The 19240-nt window shown below is 42.1% G+C and overlaps 1 protein-coding gene across 1 annotated transcript in view; it reads right to left on the bottom strand.

Moving 5' to 3' along the window:
* Positions 1-352, bottom strand: part of SLIT3 (slit guidance ligand 3) — an 818102-nt gene extending 817750 nt beyond the window's left edge. Inside the window, exons 1-2 of the mRNA XM_069102723.1 lie at positions 241-352; positions 15-115 (exon numbers count right to left, since the gene is read on the bottom strand). Coding sequence (XP_068958824.1) covers positions 15-115; positions 241-352 — 213 coding nt within the window. The remainder of the gene's footprint in view (positions 1-14; positions 116-240) is intronic.
* Positions 353-19240: the final 18888 nt, after the last annotated feature.

Below are 19240 nucleotides of genomic sequence, written 5' to 3'. Positions count from 1 at the left end.
GGATTGGCTCGAACAGGCTGTGCGGAGCGCGGTGGGTGGTGGTGGTGGTGGCGGCAGGAGCAGCGGGGGCACGGGGTGGGCGAGCGAGCTGGACGATTCTCCTTCTCTCCATTCACTGAGCAGGGCAGACACAGGAGACGTGGGGCCCACCCCTCCCGCCCCCCCAAAAACGCCAGCTCCGCCTCCTATTGGCTGCGCCACTTGTGATGTCAAGTAACTTGGGAACTTTGCAGAAGCTACCGCGAGTAAGGACGGGAGGGAGGGAGGTGGTGGATAGGGGCGAGAGGGACTCGGAGTTGGGACGGTGGGCGTCCAGGTGTACAGGACCGTGGCTGAAGACAGCGCGGACCATTGCTCGGAAACAGACACACATCAGTGCCTGCACTACTCTACACGAATCGGGGCCCACGCTAGGAGAAACCGTGAAGTTGGCGTTTTGTTGTCTGAACCTTCAACCTACGGGGACTGAGCTAGGTTCTTGTCCTACAGCGCTTCGGTGCTAAATGCCTCGTACCAGTATCAAAATCTGCCGTGGAGAAAGACTGATAAACGCATTCACAATGAGGAATAAATAATTGATAATGTTTCATCTACTACCCCATTGGGGGATTTGCATTTTACATTTTTTTCAGTGGGTCTGTGAACTCATTTTTGTAGGGATTCCCTCGAAAGACCCAGATCACAGGTCACAACTGACAATTCGCGCCTGCCTAACCCGTGAAAAACTACCTGTTCTCCAAAGAAATTCACCACCTGGTGTCTACAGAAAATGCTAGAGATCTGTTGTAATTATTGTCATGGGAAACCGTGTCAGGACACGATGTGGAGTCGAGTAGGCAGAAGCCCGTATAGTGTGATTTTAGAGGCGCCTTCTCTGAAAGGCCCCTTCCAGTACAGCTGAAATGCATTTTGTAAAACTGCTTATAAACTTTTGCACTTTAACTAGGGCTGAAACTTTTAAGTCAGTCAAACAACCCTTCCTGTGAAAGTCATCCTCGAAATCTCACTTTCATTAACTACAAAGAGTGTTCCAGCCAATTATTGCATATACCCTCCCACTTACCCAACCAGATTCATGCACCTATACGTACTTTCTCCCTATGGATACACTTCCCGTTCTAATACTAACTTCTCAAACTCTTCTTTCACAAATCAGACACATCTTACTGGACTTCAGTTTCCTCTGAAAATGAGATGGGTTGGGCTACAAATCCCTAAGGTTCTTTCCACTTCTCACAATTGGGACTGTATGACCCAGAGAGACCTTCACCCTTCAAAGTCACTCATACCTAGGACTCTACCTTTGTACCTATTGTCAATCCTTGACACTTTCCCCAGCCATATCGCTCCCACTCCCACCCTTCAGTGCACCAAAGCAAGAAGCAGGAACGAAATGACAGGAAATTCTGCTGGGCTCAAAGGGCTAATTCTCAAATGCTCTGGGTTTTAGATTTTCGAGATCTAACCAACTCCACTTAATTCAACAAATAGCTATTGAGATCCCACTATGGGCAGAACATTTCGGTAAGTGGCAGGGGCATAAAGAGGGAATATGATCTTATCTTTGCCCTTAGGAGGTTTATAGAAGAGGGTATGGATTGCAAGGAAATGAATAAGTACTTCACTGAAATTAGTTGAACTTTTTTGGGGGGAAGGAGGAGAAGAATAGAGGAGAGCAAGGAAGAAAAATCTAGACTTATTTGAGTTTGACCTAGTCTGATGGGTCTGATGGGATCCTGGTACACACACAGGGGGCTCACACACAGGCTCTGCATTGGGACTCTATGTCCAGCTGTCTGACTGTCTCCCTCTCACTTTCTTCTACACACATTGCTTTTCCTTCACAAATAACAAAAAAATGTCCAGAAGCTTCTGCCACTTACCAAAACTCATTTAGTTTCCAGGGCTTTTCCTGAGGACCACTGTGAATTTGTAGTGGAAGTGGCGTATAGATTATTGTATAAGACACACACACACTCTCTCTCCTCACCTGCATATGTACGCATTGATTGCTTTTGCTTTCCAAGAAGCCTTATACTTCCACTTAATCCTTCTCCGCCTTTCTTACATCTTGGTTCTCTTTCTGCAGTGGCATCGCCCTCTGGTGGTCAGAGAAATCCTCAGTTTCCATCCTTGGAGTGACTTCAGCATTTAAGAACTCCAAGCATCTTCCCTCTCTCCCTCCAAAATTCTCCTCCAAACCTTGAACCAATTTAGTACCAAGACTGAGGCAGATGAGAGAATTGGGCAAGGACCCAAGGGCACAAAAGAGTCTGAGACTGTCTGGAGAAGAAAGTATTAGTGTTTTCTTTGTTTTCCCAAATGTACACTAAAGCTTTCCCCCCTTCTTTTGCAGTCCCAGTTGGGCTGGGTTTTAGACTGTCTCTCTGCTGCATTCATACCACAGCAGGGGAGCTTGTTTTTCACAAAGACTTCTGGGGGATATTTCATTTGTTGGACATAATCTTTACATGACTTTGTAAAAGTTAAAATCTATTTTTTCATGAACTTGATTTCCTTTGCAGGAAGAAGCTGGGACAGTATAAAAATTCATTGCCAGGGAAAAGGAAAGTGGAAGATATACGAGGAACTGAGAAGAGCACAGGCAACATTTCCCTTTCCCTTAATATGTATCTACAGTTCCTACAAAATCTGGCAGAACCTACCTAAAGTAGGCTAGGCATATACCAAGGAGATCATACCACTGGGCAGAATGTCTAAAGATCAGTGATTAAAATCCTCAGTGTAATTTCAGAGATGCCAAGAAAATGCACCTATCCCCAAAACATCCCCCCCCCTGCCATCTGACACTTGAAATCCCTTTGAGGGGCTTTATTCCTTAGAAATTCATAGATATATGTGCAGAAGAAAGACCTCCTTTCCCCCAAAGAGCAACTGGTCAGCTCCTTGATCTAAAACAGGTAAGTTACTATTATACCCCACCTCTCTGGACAGATGAGGCCCAGAGAGACCACTTCATTTGCCCAGGTTCAGAAGTCAAATCTCCTCCCTACTAGTATAGATCCCTATTAAGATGTAAATCCCATGGGAGAAGTAATCATATCAATCGGTATGTGAAAATGAATTCCAGATTCTTAGAGCAGGTTTTTGATCTAGGGAAAGGGAACTCAAAGAAGGAGGGTAAGGAATTCTGGATTATAACAGTGAGGTTGGGATATGACAAATATCTTAAATGAAATCCACCCTGGGGTTCAGGCCAGTGAATCTCTTATTTCTGGGAAAGGTCAAACCACACTAGTAAGCTTTCAGATTCTTCCTGGGAGTAGATAATGAGTCAGAGAACCTGGCAAAATCTTTAAGTCAACCCAGACTGTCTTACAACTTGATTGTATTGAGCCTACTAACCCCAAGCTCCTTCCTTAAAGTTGAGGGAGCCACAGATTTCTTGGGCAGAGTTGATGAAGCTCCTTTCCATGTGAAGAGAAGGAAAAGTGAAAGGCATAATGGGAAGGGGAGTGATCCCACCCGTGCCTTGCCTGCCCTTTCAACACTGCCAGTTGCAGACTTTTCTCATGCTTTAGCTGTGCAGGAGTCATCACCAGGGAAATGGTTCCCCAAATGTGAAGAGTATTAATCACCTAATTAACCAGGAACACCTGCTCATAAAACAAATCCTGAGGGGATTGGGAAGGGAAGGAGGAAGCTACTAGTAGCTTCCAAAGTTGTTACTGCCCTAGGTAGGCACTGGGGGCCTGAACCAACACTCCCACCACCTGTCAGGTTTATGGATTATTTGGAGAACACTGGCTTGGTTAACAAGAAGACATTCGAACACTCTCTGAGCTAGTCCTTTAGTGCCTTCTCAGGCTCCTTAGACTAAACAGGAAGGGTCAAGTCAGGTCTTACCCAGACGAAATAGGAAAGGGAGCATGCTGAGGCAGAAAGGACTAGAAACCAGGAAACCACCTGGGTTCAAGTTCAAATCTGTCACATACTGGCAGTTTGACAAATCATTTCACCTCTGCCAATGTCAGCTTCGTCATATGAGGATGCAAGGATTTGAATATACAAGCTCTTTTAAAGACTACCATTTCCATGATTCCAGACAACCAATGATGAATGCTACAGACCTCCTGACAGAGACTGATATGCAGACTAAGACACAAATTTTTGGACATGGCTAGTATGGGAACTTGTTTTGCTTGATTATACTAATGTTCTATAAGAGTTTTCTTCTTTATTATTCTTTTTTTCCAGTGGGAGGTGAGAGAGGAAACATTTTATCTAATAATTTAAAAATATTTTTAAAAAGAAAATTTAATTTTAAAAAAGGTTGATGGTTCTCTATGTTTGCTTATGTGGCATCTATCTGGAGACAATAGGAATGTCTGAATGCTCAAATCCCAAATACTGTTTTCACTGGCTTCCTTAAGCCAAAAATTCAGGAGGGGAAAAGCCTTTTAGTAGCCAGTTTGAGATCGGGCTTAATATAAAAATTTCCAAGTCTCCCCCTCAGCCCATCCCCCTGCAAGCCAGCTAACAATGTGGGAAGAACATTGGTCTTATAATCTGAAGAGACCTCTTCACTCTGCCACTTTCTGTCGTCTGTGACAATGGACGACAAGTCACTCAACCTTTCTAGGTTCATCTGTCAAATGAGCATAATAATATCAGCAGTCCTTATCTCCCAGAGTTGTGGAAAGGACTGAATGAGATTGATCAACCAATCAGTCAATCAATCAGCAAACATTTATTAAGTTTTTACAATGTGTCAGGTGTCATTCTAAGTTCAATTACAAAAGTAAGACAAGGAAGCTACTTTTTCCTGGTGGGGGCTGGAGGGGAGGAATACAAAAATTTCAAAGGCAAGTAAACATGGGCTATACACAAATTAAGTGTGCGGCAATTGAAGGAGGACACCTAACACCTGGAGGAATCAGGGAAGGTCCTTTGAAAGAGGCAGCATCTGGTGTAAGCCTCCAAGGGAGCTTGGGATTCCAAGGAACAGAAGTGGGCTTTGGGGCGGGGGTGGGGGGCACATTCCAGGAATGGCAGACAACCCGTGAAAAGGAAAAGGTGGAATGCCAGGCCGAGGGAAGAGTGAGCAGACCAGCTTGGCCGGAGTATATAATGTGTAAGGAGGAGGTATGTGTAATCAGCCTGGAAAGGGAGGCGAGAGCCAGATTGTGAAGGCTTTTAAATAGCAAACAGTGGAGTTTGTATTTTTTTTTTCCTAAAGGCAATGGGGAGTCAGTGTATAAAGTACTTTATAAATCTTGGGTGCTATATAAATGCCAGTTGTTATTATTGACTTACATCCACACCGAAGTCTACATGACTGACATCTTTGGCTGTGGGGAGAGGGGAGCACTGGAGGGATTTGATTTCCTGGGATAAGGGGACATAGAGTGGAAGGGGCCTCTAAGAGAGCAGAAAGGGCCTTCCCCTCTTTCCTAATGTTGCCTAGGACAACACAGAGTAACATGTATTATTAACATTTTCAAGGCATTGGAGGGAGGTCTGACACTTTGCACATTGTCCATGGGCCTTCTGGGAAGTAATCTGCCCAGTCTTGAGGAAGCTGTTCAATCCTATGTTCAGTACAGATAGTTTGTGAACTAGTTTATTTTACAGACTTAATACTAGTAAATATAATACAAAGGAGGCAATAGAAAGGGATGAAATCCTCAGGCAGTTAAATTCAATTAAACAATTATTAAGTCACTTGTTCTAGACGGGGAGGTATGAAGACAAAATAAACCAGACTTCACCATTTGAGACTGAATTTGCAATCTAATTACAATCTAGTATTGTATAATAAGGCAGCTAGGCGAAGAGAGTGCCAGACCTGGAGTTAGGAAGACACATTTTAGTGAGTTCAAATCTGGCCTCAGACACTCACTAACTGTGTGACCCTGGGAAAGTCACTTAACCCTTTCCCTGGCATTACAGATGAGTTTCCTCATCTGTAAAACGAGCTGGAGAAGGAAACGGCAAACCACTCCTGTATCTTTGCCAAGAAAACCCAAAAATGAGGTCAGGAAGAGTCAGACATGACTGAAACAACAGCAATTGTATAATAGTCGTCTCTGTGTTAGATCCTGATACACAGTGGGTATAGAAAACAGTATTTTTCTATACCATTAAAATTAACCTGGAAAAAAAAACAAAACTGTGACTTACATGGTAAATGTAACATGAAAGCCCAGAAGTCACATAGTAGAATAGAGTGCTAGGCTTGATGTCAGGAAGACCAGGATTTGAATCCTGCCTCTAACATTTGCTGTGTGACCCTAGACATGTCACTTACCTTCTTTAAATCTGTTTCCTTATGTGAAAACCATTTCTAATGACTCCAAGATCCCTTCCAGGTCTTTTTGATCCCTTTGTCCTGTGGAAATGGAGATAAGTGATATTCTTTGTCCCTATTTGACATGCTGTCAAAGCTCAAATGAGAAAACATATATATAAAATGCTCTGCAAATAAAAGGGTTGTATGAATGTCAGCTGTTATTATCTAAATTAGATTAATACTTTATTTAAAAAACCAATTAGATTATATATTAATTGGATCCTCTTCATAATTACCTATTCAGGATAATTATTTTTCTGAATCCATTAAATTGTTTATAAGTAATAATAGTTTTGAATTTTGTAACTATATTCAAATGTTATAAGAAATGTGGGGCGGGGGGCAGCTAGGTGGCACAGTGGAGTCAGGAGGACCTGAGTTCAGATCTGGCCTCAGACACTTAACACACACACACACACACACACACACACACAAACTAGTCGTGTGACCTTGGGCAAGTTAATTAACCCCAATTGCCCTTCAAAAAAAAAAGCAAAAAAAATATGGAAGAGCCTTGCACATTTTTCTATACTCAAGAACAATGACAAAACAAGCCCTTATTAAGCACCTACTATGTTCCAGGCATTAGGGGATACAAAATGCTGGGATACAAAAACAAAGTGAATAAATAAGTCCCTGCCCTTAAGAAGTTTATATCACATTGAGAGAACATCACAATTATACTGATTGAACAATATATACTATATACAAAGTAAATTCAAAGTAATTGGAGGAAGGCCAGCAATAGCAGAGGAAGGGGAGAGGCATATAAGGGCGTCAAAGGGGGACAAAGGGCAGATGTGAAGAAGGAAAGGCCCTAGGCAAAAGTATGGAGGCAGGAAATGGAATTCGATATACTGGTAATAGTGAGACTTATTTGACTGAAGCACAGACTGCATGGTGGGAGAAGATTAATGTCAAATCAGTCTGGAAAGATATATTGGAGGCAAACTGTGGAGCACTTTAGAAACCCAACGGAGGAGTTTGCATTTTATCCCGAGGCAATAGGGAGCCACTGAAGCTTCTTCAGCAGTGTAATAACTTGCTCTGATCTGTACTGTACAGATATCAGTTTGGCAGCTAGTAAAGGGTGGATTGGAGGAGGGAGAAACTAAGTGATAGAGTACCAACTAAGCTGTCATTCCAATAATCCAGGGAAGAGCTGATGTGGGCTTGAACTAGAGTGATGCCCACATGAGTAGGCAGATAAGAGAGATGCAAAAGATATTGTAAAGATAGAATTGATAAGACTTGGTAGCGAATTGGATATGGGAATGGGGAGAGTGTAGAAAGAGTTATGGGGATGACTCTGAGGTTGCAAATGGGGTGACTATATGGATGGTGATACCCAGGACAGAAATCAAGAAGTTGAGAAGAATGGGTTGAGCAGAAAGAGTAATGTGTTCTATTTTAGATGTAGCATTTAAGATGCTGAGGGGACATCCAAATGAAGTTGTCCGGCACATAGTTTGGTGATAGGGAAATGAACCTTAGGTTATATATGAGGTTTGGATATTTAGATTTGGAAGTCATTTTCCTAGAGATAATAGTTGGTCTAGAAGTTGAAGGGAGTACCTAGAGAAAGTATAAAGTGAAGAGGATCTAGGACAGAAAATCAGGGTACATCTACCTGTAAGGTCTAGGACTTAGATGATAACTCAGCGAAGCAGGCAGGAGGAGAACCTGGAGGAAACAGTCACAAAAACTCAGGTAGAGTATTCAGGTGGACATAAAGCTAACAGTGTCAAAACATCAGACACCACAAGAAAGATAAGGACTGAGTAAATGCCATGGAATCAAGAATTCAGAGATCAGAGATAACTTTGTAGAGAGCATGTTAAATGGGGAAGCTAGATTGCAAGGGGTTGATATGTAGACAGGAGGTGAGGCAATGAAGTCAAAGAGCGTAGGGTGGTTTTTCTTTAGGAGTTTGGCTGGGAAAGGGAGAGAGTTATACCTTAAGGGGATGGCAAGGTTGAATAAACGTGTAAAGGATGACAGTCTTCTAGGCATGCTTGCAGGCAACATAGGCCATTGGATAAAGAGAGATTGAAGATTAGAAAGAAACAGTAAGTGAGTGGCAAGCTTCCCAAGGAGACAGGAGGGTGATGAATCAATGACACAAGTAGAAGGATTGACCTTGGCAAAAAGAATGGCCTCCACCTCCTCGAGACTGGAGTAAAAGCAGGGAGAAATCGGAAGGACGTTGAAGGCATGTGAGTTGAGAACTGTGGAGAAGGACCTCAGTGTGAATGGTCTCTATTTTCTCATAAAGAATTATCAAGGTCTGGATCTTGTTGAAACTAGCAAATGCTTATCATTCCCAAGAGAAAGTCCAATTAGAATCCTGCTCACGATTGACTGACTTGCTAATTGTTCTTCCTTACCATGGATTTGGCAGGTAACTACATACCTGGTCTGGGCCTGTGATTTCATCACTGTAGGGAGATCTCCTTTGGGGAAACTCCCTCCACTTAATTTGCAATGCAGATCAGCCGCTCCCCTGTAATTTTTATGGAGTTGCTTGGGGGCACAGAGGTTAAATGACTTCATGGGATCCTAGATCTAAACTCCACTTGGATCCTAGATCTAAACATTTTAGAGATGACAAAACTGAGAACCAGGGAGCTTTTCATGTGACTTGCCTCAAATCACAAAGGTGGTAAGAAGCTGAACTGTGCTGGCATGTAAAGTCTTCTGACTCCTAAAGACGAACTCTTTTCCTTCACACTGATTATTTATTGACTCACAATCCCCTAGTCTTTATGCATCAGACATAGGACTTGAACCCAATTCTATCTGACCTTATGGCTAGCCCCTCTACCTACTGGGCCAACATTGCCACTCTGTGTGTATACAGCATATACAAGGTGTCCCAGAAATCTTAGTTCACTTTTAAACTTGTAACAATAAAATCATCCTGGTTGTTTGTGATGAAATTTCAAATATTTTTTTCCTGACTGCTGAAAAAAAGTATATTAATTAATAATAATAGCTAACATTTATATAGCACCAACTATGTGACAGGCAATTTACAATTATTTTTTTCATTTGATCCTCACAACAGCCTTGGGAGACAGGTGTTGTTATTATCATCACCATTTTACAAATGAGGCAACTGAGGCAGACAGAGGTTAGGTTACTCGCTCAGGGTCACCTATTAGTGTCTAAGGATTCATTTGAACTCAGGTTTTTCTGACACCCAGCCCAGGGCTCTATTTACTGTGCCACCTGAATGAAGACTAAAAAGGATTAGACAGAATTGAGGTCCTCCCGTCCCCTGAAAATATAAGACTTTCTCAAACTGATTGATAAGTATTTCTCCATAGAGGAAGATCAAAATGTTATATTAGAATCTATCTCTGATAGCTCTCTGTTCAAGATTCAAATGCATATAGTTTAAATATGTTATATAGAAAAAAAGATAATTAGCAACTCATTAAGCGCCTTACTGTACAAAGATTAAGGCACTTTGCTGTGTTTTTTGCAAATTTTATAGTTGAGGAAATCAAGTGGCTCAGAGGTTGACTTGCTTGAACAGCTATCTGAGGCTGGATTTGAACTCAAGTCTTTCCTGACTCAGCTCAGGGCTTAGGTACTGAAACATCTAGCTTATATATGTGTATAACATTATTGCTATAATAAGTATGACATTTAATAAAAGAGGCGAAATCAGAGTCAATATTCTTTCAGACCACAGGCAAACATGTCAGACTTCAGACATAGGCCAGTACCATTTATTTTTTCCTAATTTATTTGCTGCCCTCTGAGTGTCATGTTGACTGTGTTAATGGGAGAATCACTGAAATGTGTGTGTTTCTCACTGCCTTGGTGGGACCGAGGGCCCGTCAGTTTACACTGTATCTATGTCGTTTTAGCTGGAAGCATTTTACCCCTGGTAAATCAAACATGATTTGCATTTTCATCATTTCAGTTTTCTTTAGGAGCCACAATATGCCTCAAAGCAAAAAGCAAGACAAGGCTTCACCTCCTGTTCAGGTTGCAGCGCGTTGCTCTCTGTTTTGATCTTACTAACCGCCCAGCAGCAGCTTCCTAGGGCTCCCCAACCTTCTCAGACTCCGGCCTTACCTTTCCCTCCCTTCTCCATCCCCCCCCCCAAGATCCTATCCTAGGATGGGAGTGCTGCATTACAGAAAATGCACCCCCCAGTCCATGAAATGAGAAAGTTGAATTATCTCTATGGTCAATTCCAGCTCTGAATTCGATGATCCCAAGGTATATGGCAGGATTCCCTCTAGGATTAACAGGTCTTGATGTATTTCCACGTAATTTCTCTCTCTTGATAAAGGCTAGTGGGCACATCCTAGCTACTTCCTCTTAGAGCTTAGTTTGGTTTTCCCAGCAAAAGCTCACAGGGAAGCACACTAGTGAAGGTGCCATCTCGTGACCAAATTCGACATTGCAAGCTTTGATTTCTGTAGTCAAGTTCGTTTCTGCTGTGGTTTCAGGTTAGGAACTTCCAAAACCTTGAGTGGAAGCTTTGAATACTCAGTTCCACAGTTAATTTTATCTGGAATAGTATGAAGAAGTCCTCATTGTCTATTTCACAGGACTTTTCTGGCAAAGAAGCACTTCGTGAATCTTAAAGCATTGTAGAAGTGTGGGCTGCTGTAGGTTCGTTAGGACAGGGACCATCTATTTCTTCTTTTTTACCCCCAGCATTGTAGATGTTTAATAAATGTTGATTGATTGATTGATTGATTACTATTAGTGTTATCTGAGAAAGAAATTTGATATTTAAATAAAAATTGAAATATAAAAATATGAACTTATCTCTCTTGATAGAGTTTTCAGATAAACTGATGGAGTTTGAAAGTTGATTTTTTAAAAGCCCAAGAATAAGACTTCATTTAGTTCCATCCCTATTCATTTTCATGTTGATTCAGCCTAATGTTTCTAGCCTGCTAACAATATTTTTGCATCTTGATGACCATCTGATATATATTAGTTTTCCCTCTCAAGTTTTCATCATCTGAAAATATTAGGAAAATCAGTTTTCACAAATGGCAGCCTCCCTCATACCAGCCATCATCATTTTTAAAAACTTCTATTGGAAAGAGTCTAATATGTAAGGCTTCTTTGTAATGTACCATACAAAGAGAATTATCCCATTCAGTCCAGAAGCAGATCTTAGACAAGAATCAATATGGAATGTTGGGTATCAATGTTGTGATCTGTATGCTAGCTGGAGGCACCCATTTGCACACTAGAGTAGCTAGGTGTTTCAGTGGATAGAGAGCCAGCCCTGAAGTCAGGAAGATCTGAGTTCACATATGACCTCAGACACTTATTAGCTGTGTGACCCTTGGCAAGTCATTTAACCATGTTTGCCTCAGTTTCCTCATTTGTAAAATGAGCTAGAGGAGGAATTAGCACACTACCCCCAATGTCTTTGCCAAGAAAACCCCAAATGGGGTCACAAAGAGTCAGACATGACTCAACAACATCTTGACTCATATTGGCCTTACTGTGAAATAGCCCCATCATCTCCCTTCATATATTTTTTCAGATAAACTGATGTATTTATGAAGTTCAGTTTTTTAAGTCCAAGAATAAGACTTTATTTAGATTCATTTTCATTTTGATTCAGTGTAATGTTTCTAGCCTGTTGATAATATTTATGCATCTTGACGGTCATCTGGTACATGAGTTTTCCCTCTCATGTTTTCATCATCTACAAATTCGAAAAGCTTGACAATCTGTCTTGATTCAAGTCTTTTATCAAAATACCAAATAGCCCAGGGTCACATTTACAATTTTACAGTGACCACATTTATGGTCCCTCTCCCTACCCACCCCTCCCACCAGGGTAAAGTGACTTTTCAGTCCTAGAAATTCACATAACATTTTGCCTCAACCTCTCTTTTGCACTTAAATCATTTTCCCTCCTATCACAGCTGTTGATTATGCTTTTCTTGCCAATTAGTTTGTTAGCTCCTCAGAGAAAGATCTATGTATCTCCAGTTCCTTGCACATTCGTCAGAGGTGCTTAATAAATAGTCAATTTGTTGAGTTATCTCTGATTAGCAAAATAAAAGGTTTTGTCCCCTGTTAAAGGCAGTTCAAACTCATTACGCTGATTAACAATAGAGTCAGGACTATGAAGGCACAGAAATGAGATGAGGACAGGAACTCGGATTAAGAGAAAGGGTAAGGCAGCTAGGTGGCGCAGTGGAAGAGTTCCAGTCTGGAGTCAGAACCTGCATGCCAGTACTGTGGCCAGCTCTGCACTCTTCTGATCCTCCTAAGAAGTGATGCTGCTAAGAATCCACTAACTCTATAGTCCTGAGCTCTGGGACCTACACCAGAGGGAGAAGATGAAACTAAAGGATAAGAATCTTCCAAGCCCTCTGGAGTACTATCTCTTCTACAAAGGTGTCTCAAGGAGTTCTGATGGCATCCTAGACTGTGGAATCTGTTTCACTCTGGAAACTCAACAATCTTTTTTTTTTTTTTTACACGAATCCCCTATAACTGGACATATGACAATGCTGGCTAAAGTGCTAATTGGAAGAAAAGTCCTTGGGAATCTGCTCTTGGTGTCCACATTCCTCCAATCAGATGGTCAAGAACTTGACTCGTGTGTGGACAATGTGGCCATGCCCACCCTCTTTGCTGTGATTCAAAAAGAGTGTAGCTACAACTATTTCATTATCTTTTAAAAACTTTCTACAGACCCAGTTCACATGTTCTTTTGAACTGGGAGAAGAATGGGGGCAAGGTGCTGAGCACGCATCTACAATCTGCACAAACTGCCCTCTCCTTTAGCTTCTTTGGGCTGCATTAGAGCCCCATACTTCATTTTCAGGCTGTCCCTTGTCTTTGGGATTTTCTGTCAAGCCTCTCACTCTTCACACAATACTGTCTTCATCATGGTCAATTCTACCTTCCTGTCCTCCCTCTTTTTATTTCTCTCTTCTATCCTTTCTGACCAATTAAAGCTCCTCCTGGGTAACTGATCTTGTTTATTTATTTTTATTTTTTTGGTGTCAGAGATGAAACGGGACACAAGAGCTTTATCCCCACAGCTCCAGTGAAGGGAAGAGAGGGAAGGAATTAAGTATTTATATAACACTTCTGTTGTGCCAAGTGATTAAAAAAAACAAAAACAAATATTGTCTCATTTGATCTTTATAACAACTCTGGAAGAAAGGTGCTATGATTATCACCAATTTTTTTTTTTTTACTATTAAGAAAACTGAGGCAAAAATAAGTAACTTACCAGCTAGTAAGTATATAAAACTGTATTTGAATTTAGGTCTTCCTGACTCCAGGCCTAGTGCTCTGCCTCACCAGTCTGACTAGAAACACTTAAGGGATTTGGGGGCAGGGGTGGTGTAGCAGCAAGCACCCCAGCATCCCCAGGGTGGCTGCTCACACAGGTTCTTGGATCTGCTTTGATAAAGGAAAGCAACTCAAAATGGGTTAACAAGCTTACTTTAATCAGTCAGACATATATCCTTTACATTGTTCAGGGGAAAAAGGTCAGCACCCTGAACTTCAAAGTATACAGGCAGAATTATCAAGACAGAAACAGATCAAGTAGACAGCTTTCCAAACTGACCAACCATTACATCCATACCAACTAAACATCTGGGTTTCAACATCTGGGTTTTTCAAAGCCAGGGGGCTCTGGACAACGGCTTCCCAGAACCCAGATCAAATCACAGAATACTTCTCAAAGTGAGCCCCCAAAACAAAGCTACACATCAGGGCTTATATAGCCTTCTCCTGGTTCAGAGAATGTAACAACCTTCTGGACCCACTGGCCAATCAAGAAGTATCTACTGAAAAACAAGCCTCCCACCCAGGCTCCAGGTGCACTTTAGCCTAGGGGCAGGGAAGATCTTTAAAATTTACATTCCCATTACAGGTGGGTTCACTAAACTAGCTACAGGACACAAAACATCCAGGGGAGGGAACAAAAATAATCCATTGGTTCCCCAACAGCCTTCCTATTGGTCAGCACATGGGGAAGACTGAGACATGTCTCTGCTAGGGTTATTTCCCAATTTCCCTTGAGATTTACCTAGACCTATCTTTCCCTCTGAAAACAACCTAAGGTACCTAACAGTACCAAGGTTTGGGTTAGCTTATTTATCTGGCAGCAGCTGGTACCAGCCCTCTTTCTGCTCCTCAGATACTCCAGCAGTCCATCCAGACCTGCCTCAACAGCAGCATGGTCATCTATATTGCAATATATTTTGCCCAGTCCCTCCACCTCCAAGTGGCTTTTCTAGTCACAGTGCTAAGACTGTACTTATTGACTCTCCTACTTGGTGTGTCCCACATGTTTACATGTACAAATGTGTCTTTTTAAGTGTGTATCTTTTCTCTCCAACTATATATCACAATCTCGGTTAGGCAGGGAATGTGCCGTATCTCTTGTATCTTCAATTCTTAGCGTAGCAGCTCACATATTACCGTAGACACTTGATGTGATGACAGTGATGGAATTACCTCTTGGTAAGAACAAGGCTCTGACTAAAAGAGCCAGAAGAGAGAAGGTCAGTTTTCCTCTATGTACCCCTGGAATCTTCATCTGTGTAAAGGTCTAGGTCATCTTCGGAGATGAAACAGGTGCTAAAAGGGAGAGATGGTTCATAAGATGATAATGGCCTTTGGAAAGAGGGGAATAAATTCATCTGAAAAGAGATGTGAGGAGCTGGCCATGGGAGGGAGGGGGAGAGGGGGGGGGGGGAGGGGGGGGAGGGCGCGAGGGGGGGGGGGGGGGGGGGGAGAGGGGGGGAGAGGACAAGAAAGGAGAGGGAGAGAGAGAGAGAGAGAGAGAGAGAGAGAGAGAGAGAAGGGGGAGGAGAGAGAAAAAAATAATTTAATTCATGATGTTGTCTTCAATGTCTACCACTACAGAACCATTCCCTAATCTGAGTGAAATCATCAGTGGTGGTTTTTTCCTTTCTCAATAACTGTCATAAATGTAGAGATGGAGGAGAGGTGGAAGATTAGGAAGGTTCTGAAACATCAGTAATTGGACCAGGAGAACATCCAAAGGCAGGTAGCCACAGAGGAGGAACATAGACATCCAGGAAGACACTCTGAGGTCCCTTGGGGTTAGAGCTGGAGGGAGAAGAGAGGAAAAACCGTGCATGGTGGTGGGGCAGAGATGAGGGGAATAAATGAAGAGAACATCAAGATCAAACTTTGTTTCATAACTTTGTTCCTGGCTGATTCTTATGATTCAAGTTTCCTCTCTGACACGAACATTCTGTACCTAAGGGGCATGTTTAAAAGCTTCCTTCTCTCTCTCAAATGGCCTCCTGAAGAACTTGCACCATTTTCCTGGCCCAAGTCGGATTCCCTGCCTGGCGAGAGCTTTGGTGCGTGTAGAGGTTTCTCACAGCCAGATGTCATTTTCCAGAGTGGGGTGTGGATCGTGGTATTTTTTTCTTGTGCTGCAACAACATCCTCACAATTAAGGGGTGGTGGTGGAACCAACAAGGTCATGCTTCTTAGTCTGAGTCCTGTCAGGGTCAAGCCTGAGGGGTTTGGCTTCCAAGGAGTCCTCTATAGGTCTGTGTCTGTGGATTGGGCCATGAAGCAAGTGGACTCTGGCTGTTAGAAGCAAGCCCATGGAGTACTTCAGACACTCCCAAGTGGTGAGGACACAAAGATATGCATGGAGATGGCCAAGCATTTTCAGAATTCTGAAGCAGTTTTCAGCACAGTGAAGGCTAAAGCCCACATGCCCCACCCTGGCTCCTCTAGCCTCTTGAGATATTTTGGTGAAGTATCTATTAGGAATATTTTCCTAAATCATTTGTTTTAAATTATAGGCCTTAAACTCCTTATTGTGGCACATCCACGATAAATATAAAGCAGTCATTTTTAACACAAACAGCTGTTGAACTGCCTTTACCAAGAAGGTTTGCCAACAGACTCACGTTACGCTTTTTTTCCCTTCATCAGATGTGTTTCTGATTTTTTTTTTCTGCTTCACTGCATACCACCCACAGGAAAAAAAAATACTTTTTTTCCCCCAAGGATTTGTTTGGACACAGGATTCCTAAAAATATCCAAAGTGAGGATCTGGTTGAAATAAGGGAATTAATGGTAGATAGGATCATCTGGGTCATCTGAAAGCCAATGACTCAAATGTTTATCCCATTTCCCCCTTTTTAGCCACAATGCTCCCTGGGTCACCAGCTTATCTCCTGTCCATCACTAATGTGGGAGACTTTGGATTTTGATGTGATGTCCTCTGTGCATGCATGAGAAGATGGGACTCATCAGAAAAGACCCTGATGTTGGGAAAGATGGAAGGCAAAAAGAAAAGGGGATGACAGAGGATGAAATGGATAGATGGTTGGAATAAATGGAAATGAGATTGGATAGACTTTGAGGTACAGTAGCAGATAGAAGGGCATATAATGCTGTGGTCCATGGAGTTGCAAAGAGTCAGCTGTGATTGACTGAAAAAAAAAAGTATATGCCTCATGGATAGGACTCTCCAATCTTCCCTAGAGAATTTTAGGGTTGATTCTTTTCAGAACAATAAAACGTCTCTTCCAAGTAGTTACAGCATGATAGAATGTCAAAGACAGAAGGGAATTAGAGGATCACACTTTCTAGTTTTACAGAGGCAGCAGTGGAGATCTAGACAAGTGAAGTGACTTACTCAAAACTAGGCCCTTGTTCTTCTGACTCCTGGTTCTGGTTTATACTACCTCAAGCTGCTCCTCTAATCCATTCAAATGGGAAAGATTTGCTGATACACCTTCAGCTGCAGAGCTGTCCTCAGCCAAATCACCAAGGAGTTCAAGTTATAAGGAGTTTGGGGCATCTAGGTGGCTCAGGGAATACAGCACCGGCCCTGGAGTCAGGAGGACCTGAGTTCAAATGTGGCCTCAGATACTTGACACTTAACTAGCTGGGTGACCTTGGGCAAGTCACTTAACTCCAACTGCCTTGCCTTCCCCCCTCCAAAAAAAAAAGTTATAAGAAGTTTGTCTCCACCAAAAGAGCCCCCTGCCCTCTGCCCAATGCTGGTAGCACAAACGACCAATCTCACTAGAAGCCCTCCACCTTAATCCACGAATCACCAAGTATCAGTTAAGTGTCTACTGGCATGAAGGGTACAAAGATGTCTTTCTTAAAACGTGTGCAAGATTTGGGTGATCAGAGCAGAATAGAGAAAAACCAGTTGCTTTCTTCATTGTGAACACTATACCCCTTCTTGTTTTTGTTGCTGCTTTACTCTCGAAGAGAGCCAATGACATCAGGAGGGTGATGCATTGACTTGCAAGTGAGTTGGATTTAAGTGAGGCAGAGCTTTGCAAAGTCTTCAGCCCTACTCTCTCCTCCAGAGTCACTGGAGTCCAGTGGCCAGGCATAGGTCAGGATGACTGGCGATGGCCAGGGATGCAGTGGGAGACCTTAGTCTTTTTAAGCTGTCTTTCTTAGGTCTCAGTCTGTCTGAATACTTCGCCTAAGGCAACTCAATCAGTGTAGCACCCTCTCTGAGAGCACTCTTTCAAATGTACTTCTACTTGGGTTTTGGGGTCTGCAGGGGAGGTTTCTATTTACTCTCTCAGGGTTCCAGAGGTAAACGTAGGGCTTAGGTTTCTTATACTGTCACTCACGAGCCCCCACCAATGTGTTTCCCACTAAATAAATAGCCAGTAGACTTCAACTAGCTTTGAGAAAGGGTACATACAAAGGTATCAGAGTAAGAATAGTTGGTATAAAACATTCCCCTCAAAATCTGGTGTACACTTTCCCACAAATACACGTGTGCTCAATGGGAAGAGTGGACTTAAGCTTAAAGTATAATGGTAACAAGATACTTGTGTAGGAAATGTATGTCACAAAACAATAATTCAGCTTCTGGTTCCTGGAAATCCTTTCTTGAAGTAATAGATGCCATTCTTCTAAGGTACAAGGGATCTTGTTCCCAAAAGCTGCTCCCTCCTTTTATAGCTATTTTTTTTTTATATCCACGTATGCCAGTGTTTGTCCTCAGAGTGTCTCTTTTGCTCCGGGTCAGATGAATTATTTGGGTCTAGTATGTCCAATAACATGGTCGGTGGGGAGAGGGAATAAATATAACACTCCCTTTTAGCTTATCTCTGTACACCCTTCCTTTTTGGTTATAGATGCAAGGATTTGCCTCCTCAAGGAATTCATGAGCTTGGAATGCTCAGTCCTCAGATTTAGAGTCCTCAGAAGCCCTATTGGATTACTCAACTAACTACTATATTACTATGCATTACATATAATATAATAATCAATATACAATATGATAATAATATATATTAATAACATATTACTCAACTAACTGTACTTGCAGGTTCAGAGGTCTGTCTGATTCTTTCAGCCAATCACAAGATGTTTCACAAGTGGTGTCATCTGCCTTTATCCAATGGCCAAAACACAAAAATCCTTTGCCCTGATTGATGGTTTATTCAAATGAAAGAAAATTCCTTAACACCCTCTTTAAACTACTGATTGATTAATTGATTCAGATGACAATGTGTGGGCCTTCTGTGGTTACATTAATTGAGGCAGAGGTATAGAACTCTTTCCCTTATAATAGGAAAACGTTAGGTTTTAGGTTTGTGATATCATAGAATTGGCTTATACATTAGGATTCCATTTCACTAAAACCCCTAGACCTTTTTCATATAAATCGTTGTCCAGCTTTTGTCATTCAGTGCATTAGCTGTCCCTCCTAGTTTTGCATAGTCTATGAATTTAACAAACATGCCATCTAGGCCTTCATCCAAGTCATTTATAAAAATGTTGAACAACAAGGGGGTGGCTAGGGGGTGCAGTGAATAGAGCACCAGCCCTGAAGTTAGGAGGACCTGAGTTCAAATCCAGCCTCAGACACTTAACACTTACTAGCTGTGTGACCTTGGGCAAGTCACTTAACCTGAATTGCCCTCC

The sequence above is a fragment of the Petaurus breviceps genome, unplaced genomic scaffold (assembly GCF_028583685.1).
Source record: "Petaurus breviceps papuanus isolate PSGF00001 unplaced genomic scaffold, PetGlider_PUasm1.0 551, whole genome shotgun sequence".
In the NCBI taxonomy this organism is placed as follows: domain Eukaryota; kingdom Metazoa; phylum Chordata; class Mammalia; order Diprotodontia; family Petauridae; genus Petaurus; species Petaurus breviceps.
Note: the sequence above shows the minus strand (reverse complement) of the source record. Positions and strands in the feature narration are given on the sequence as shown.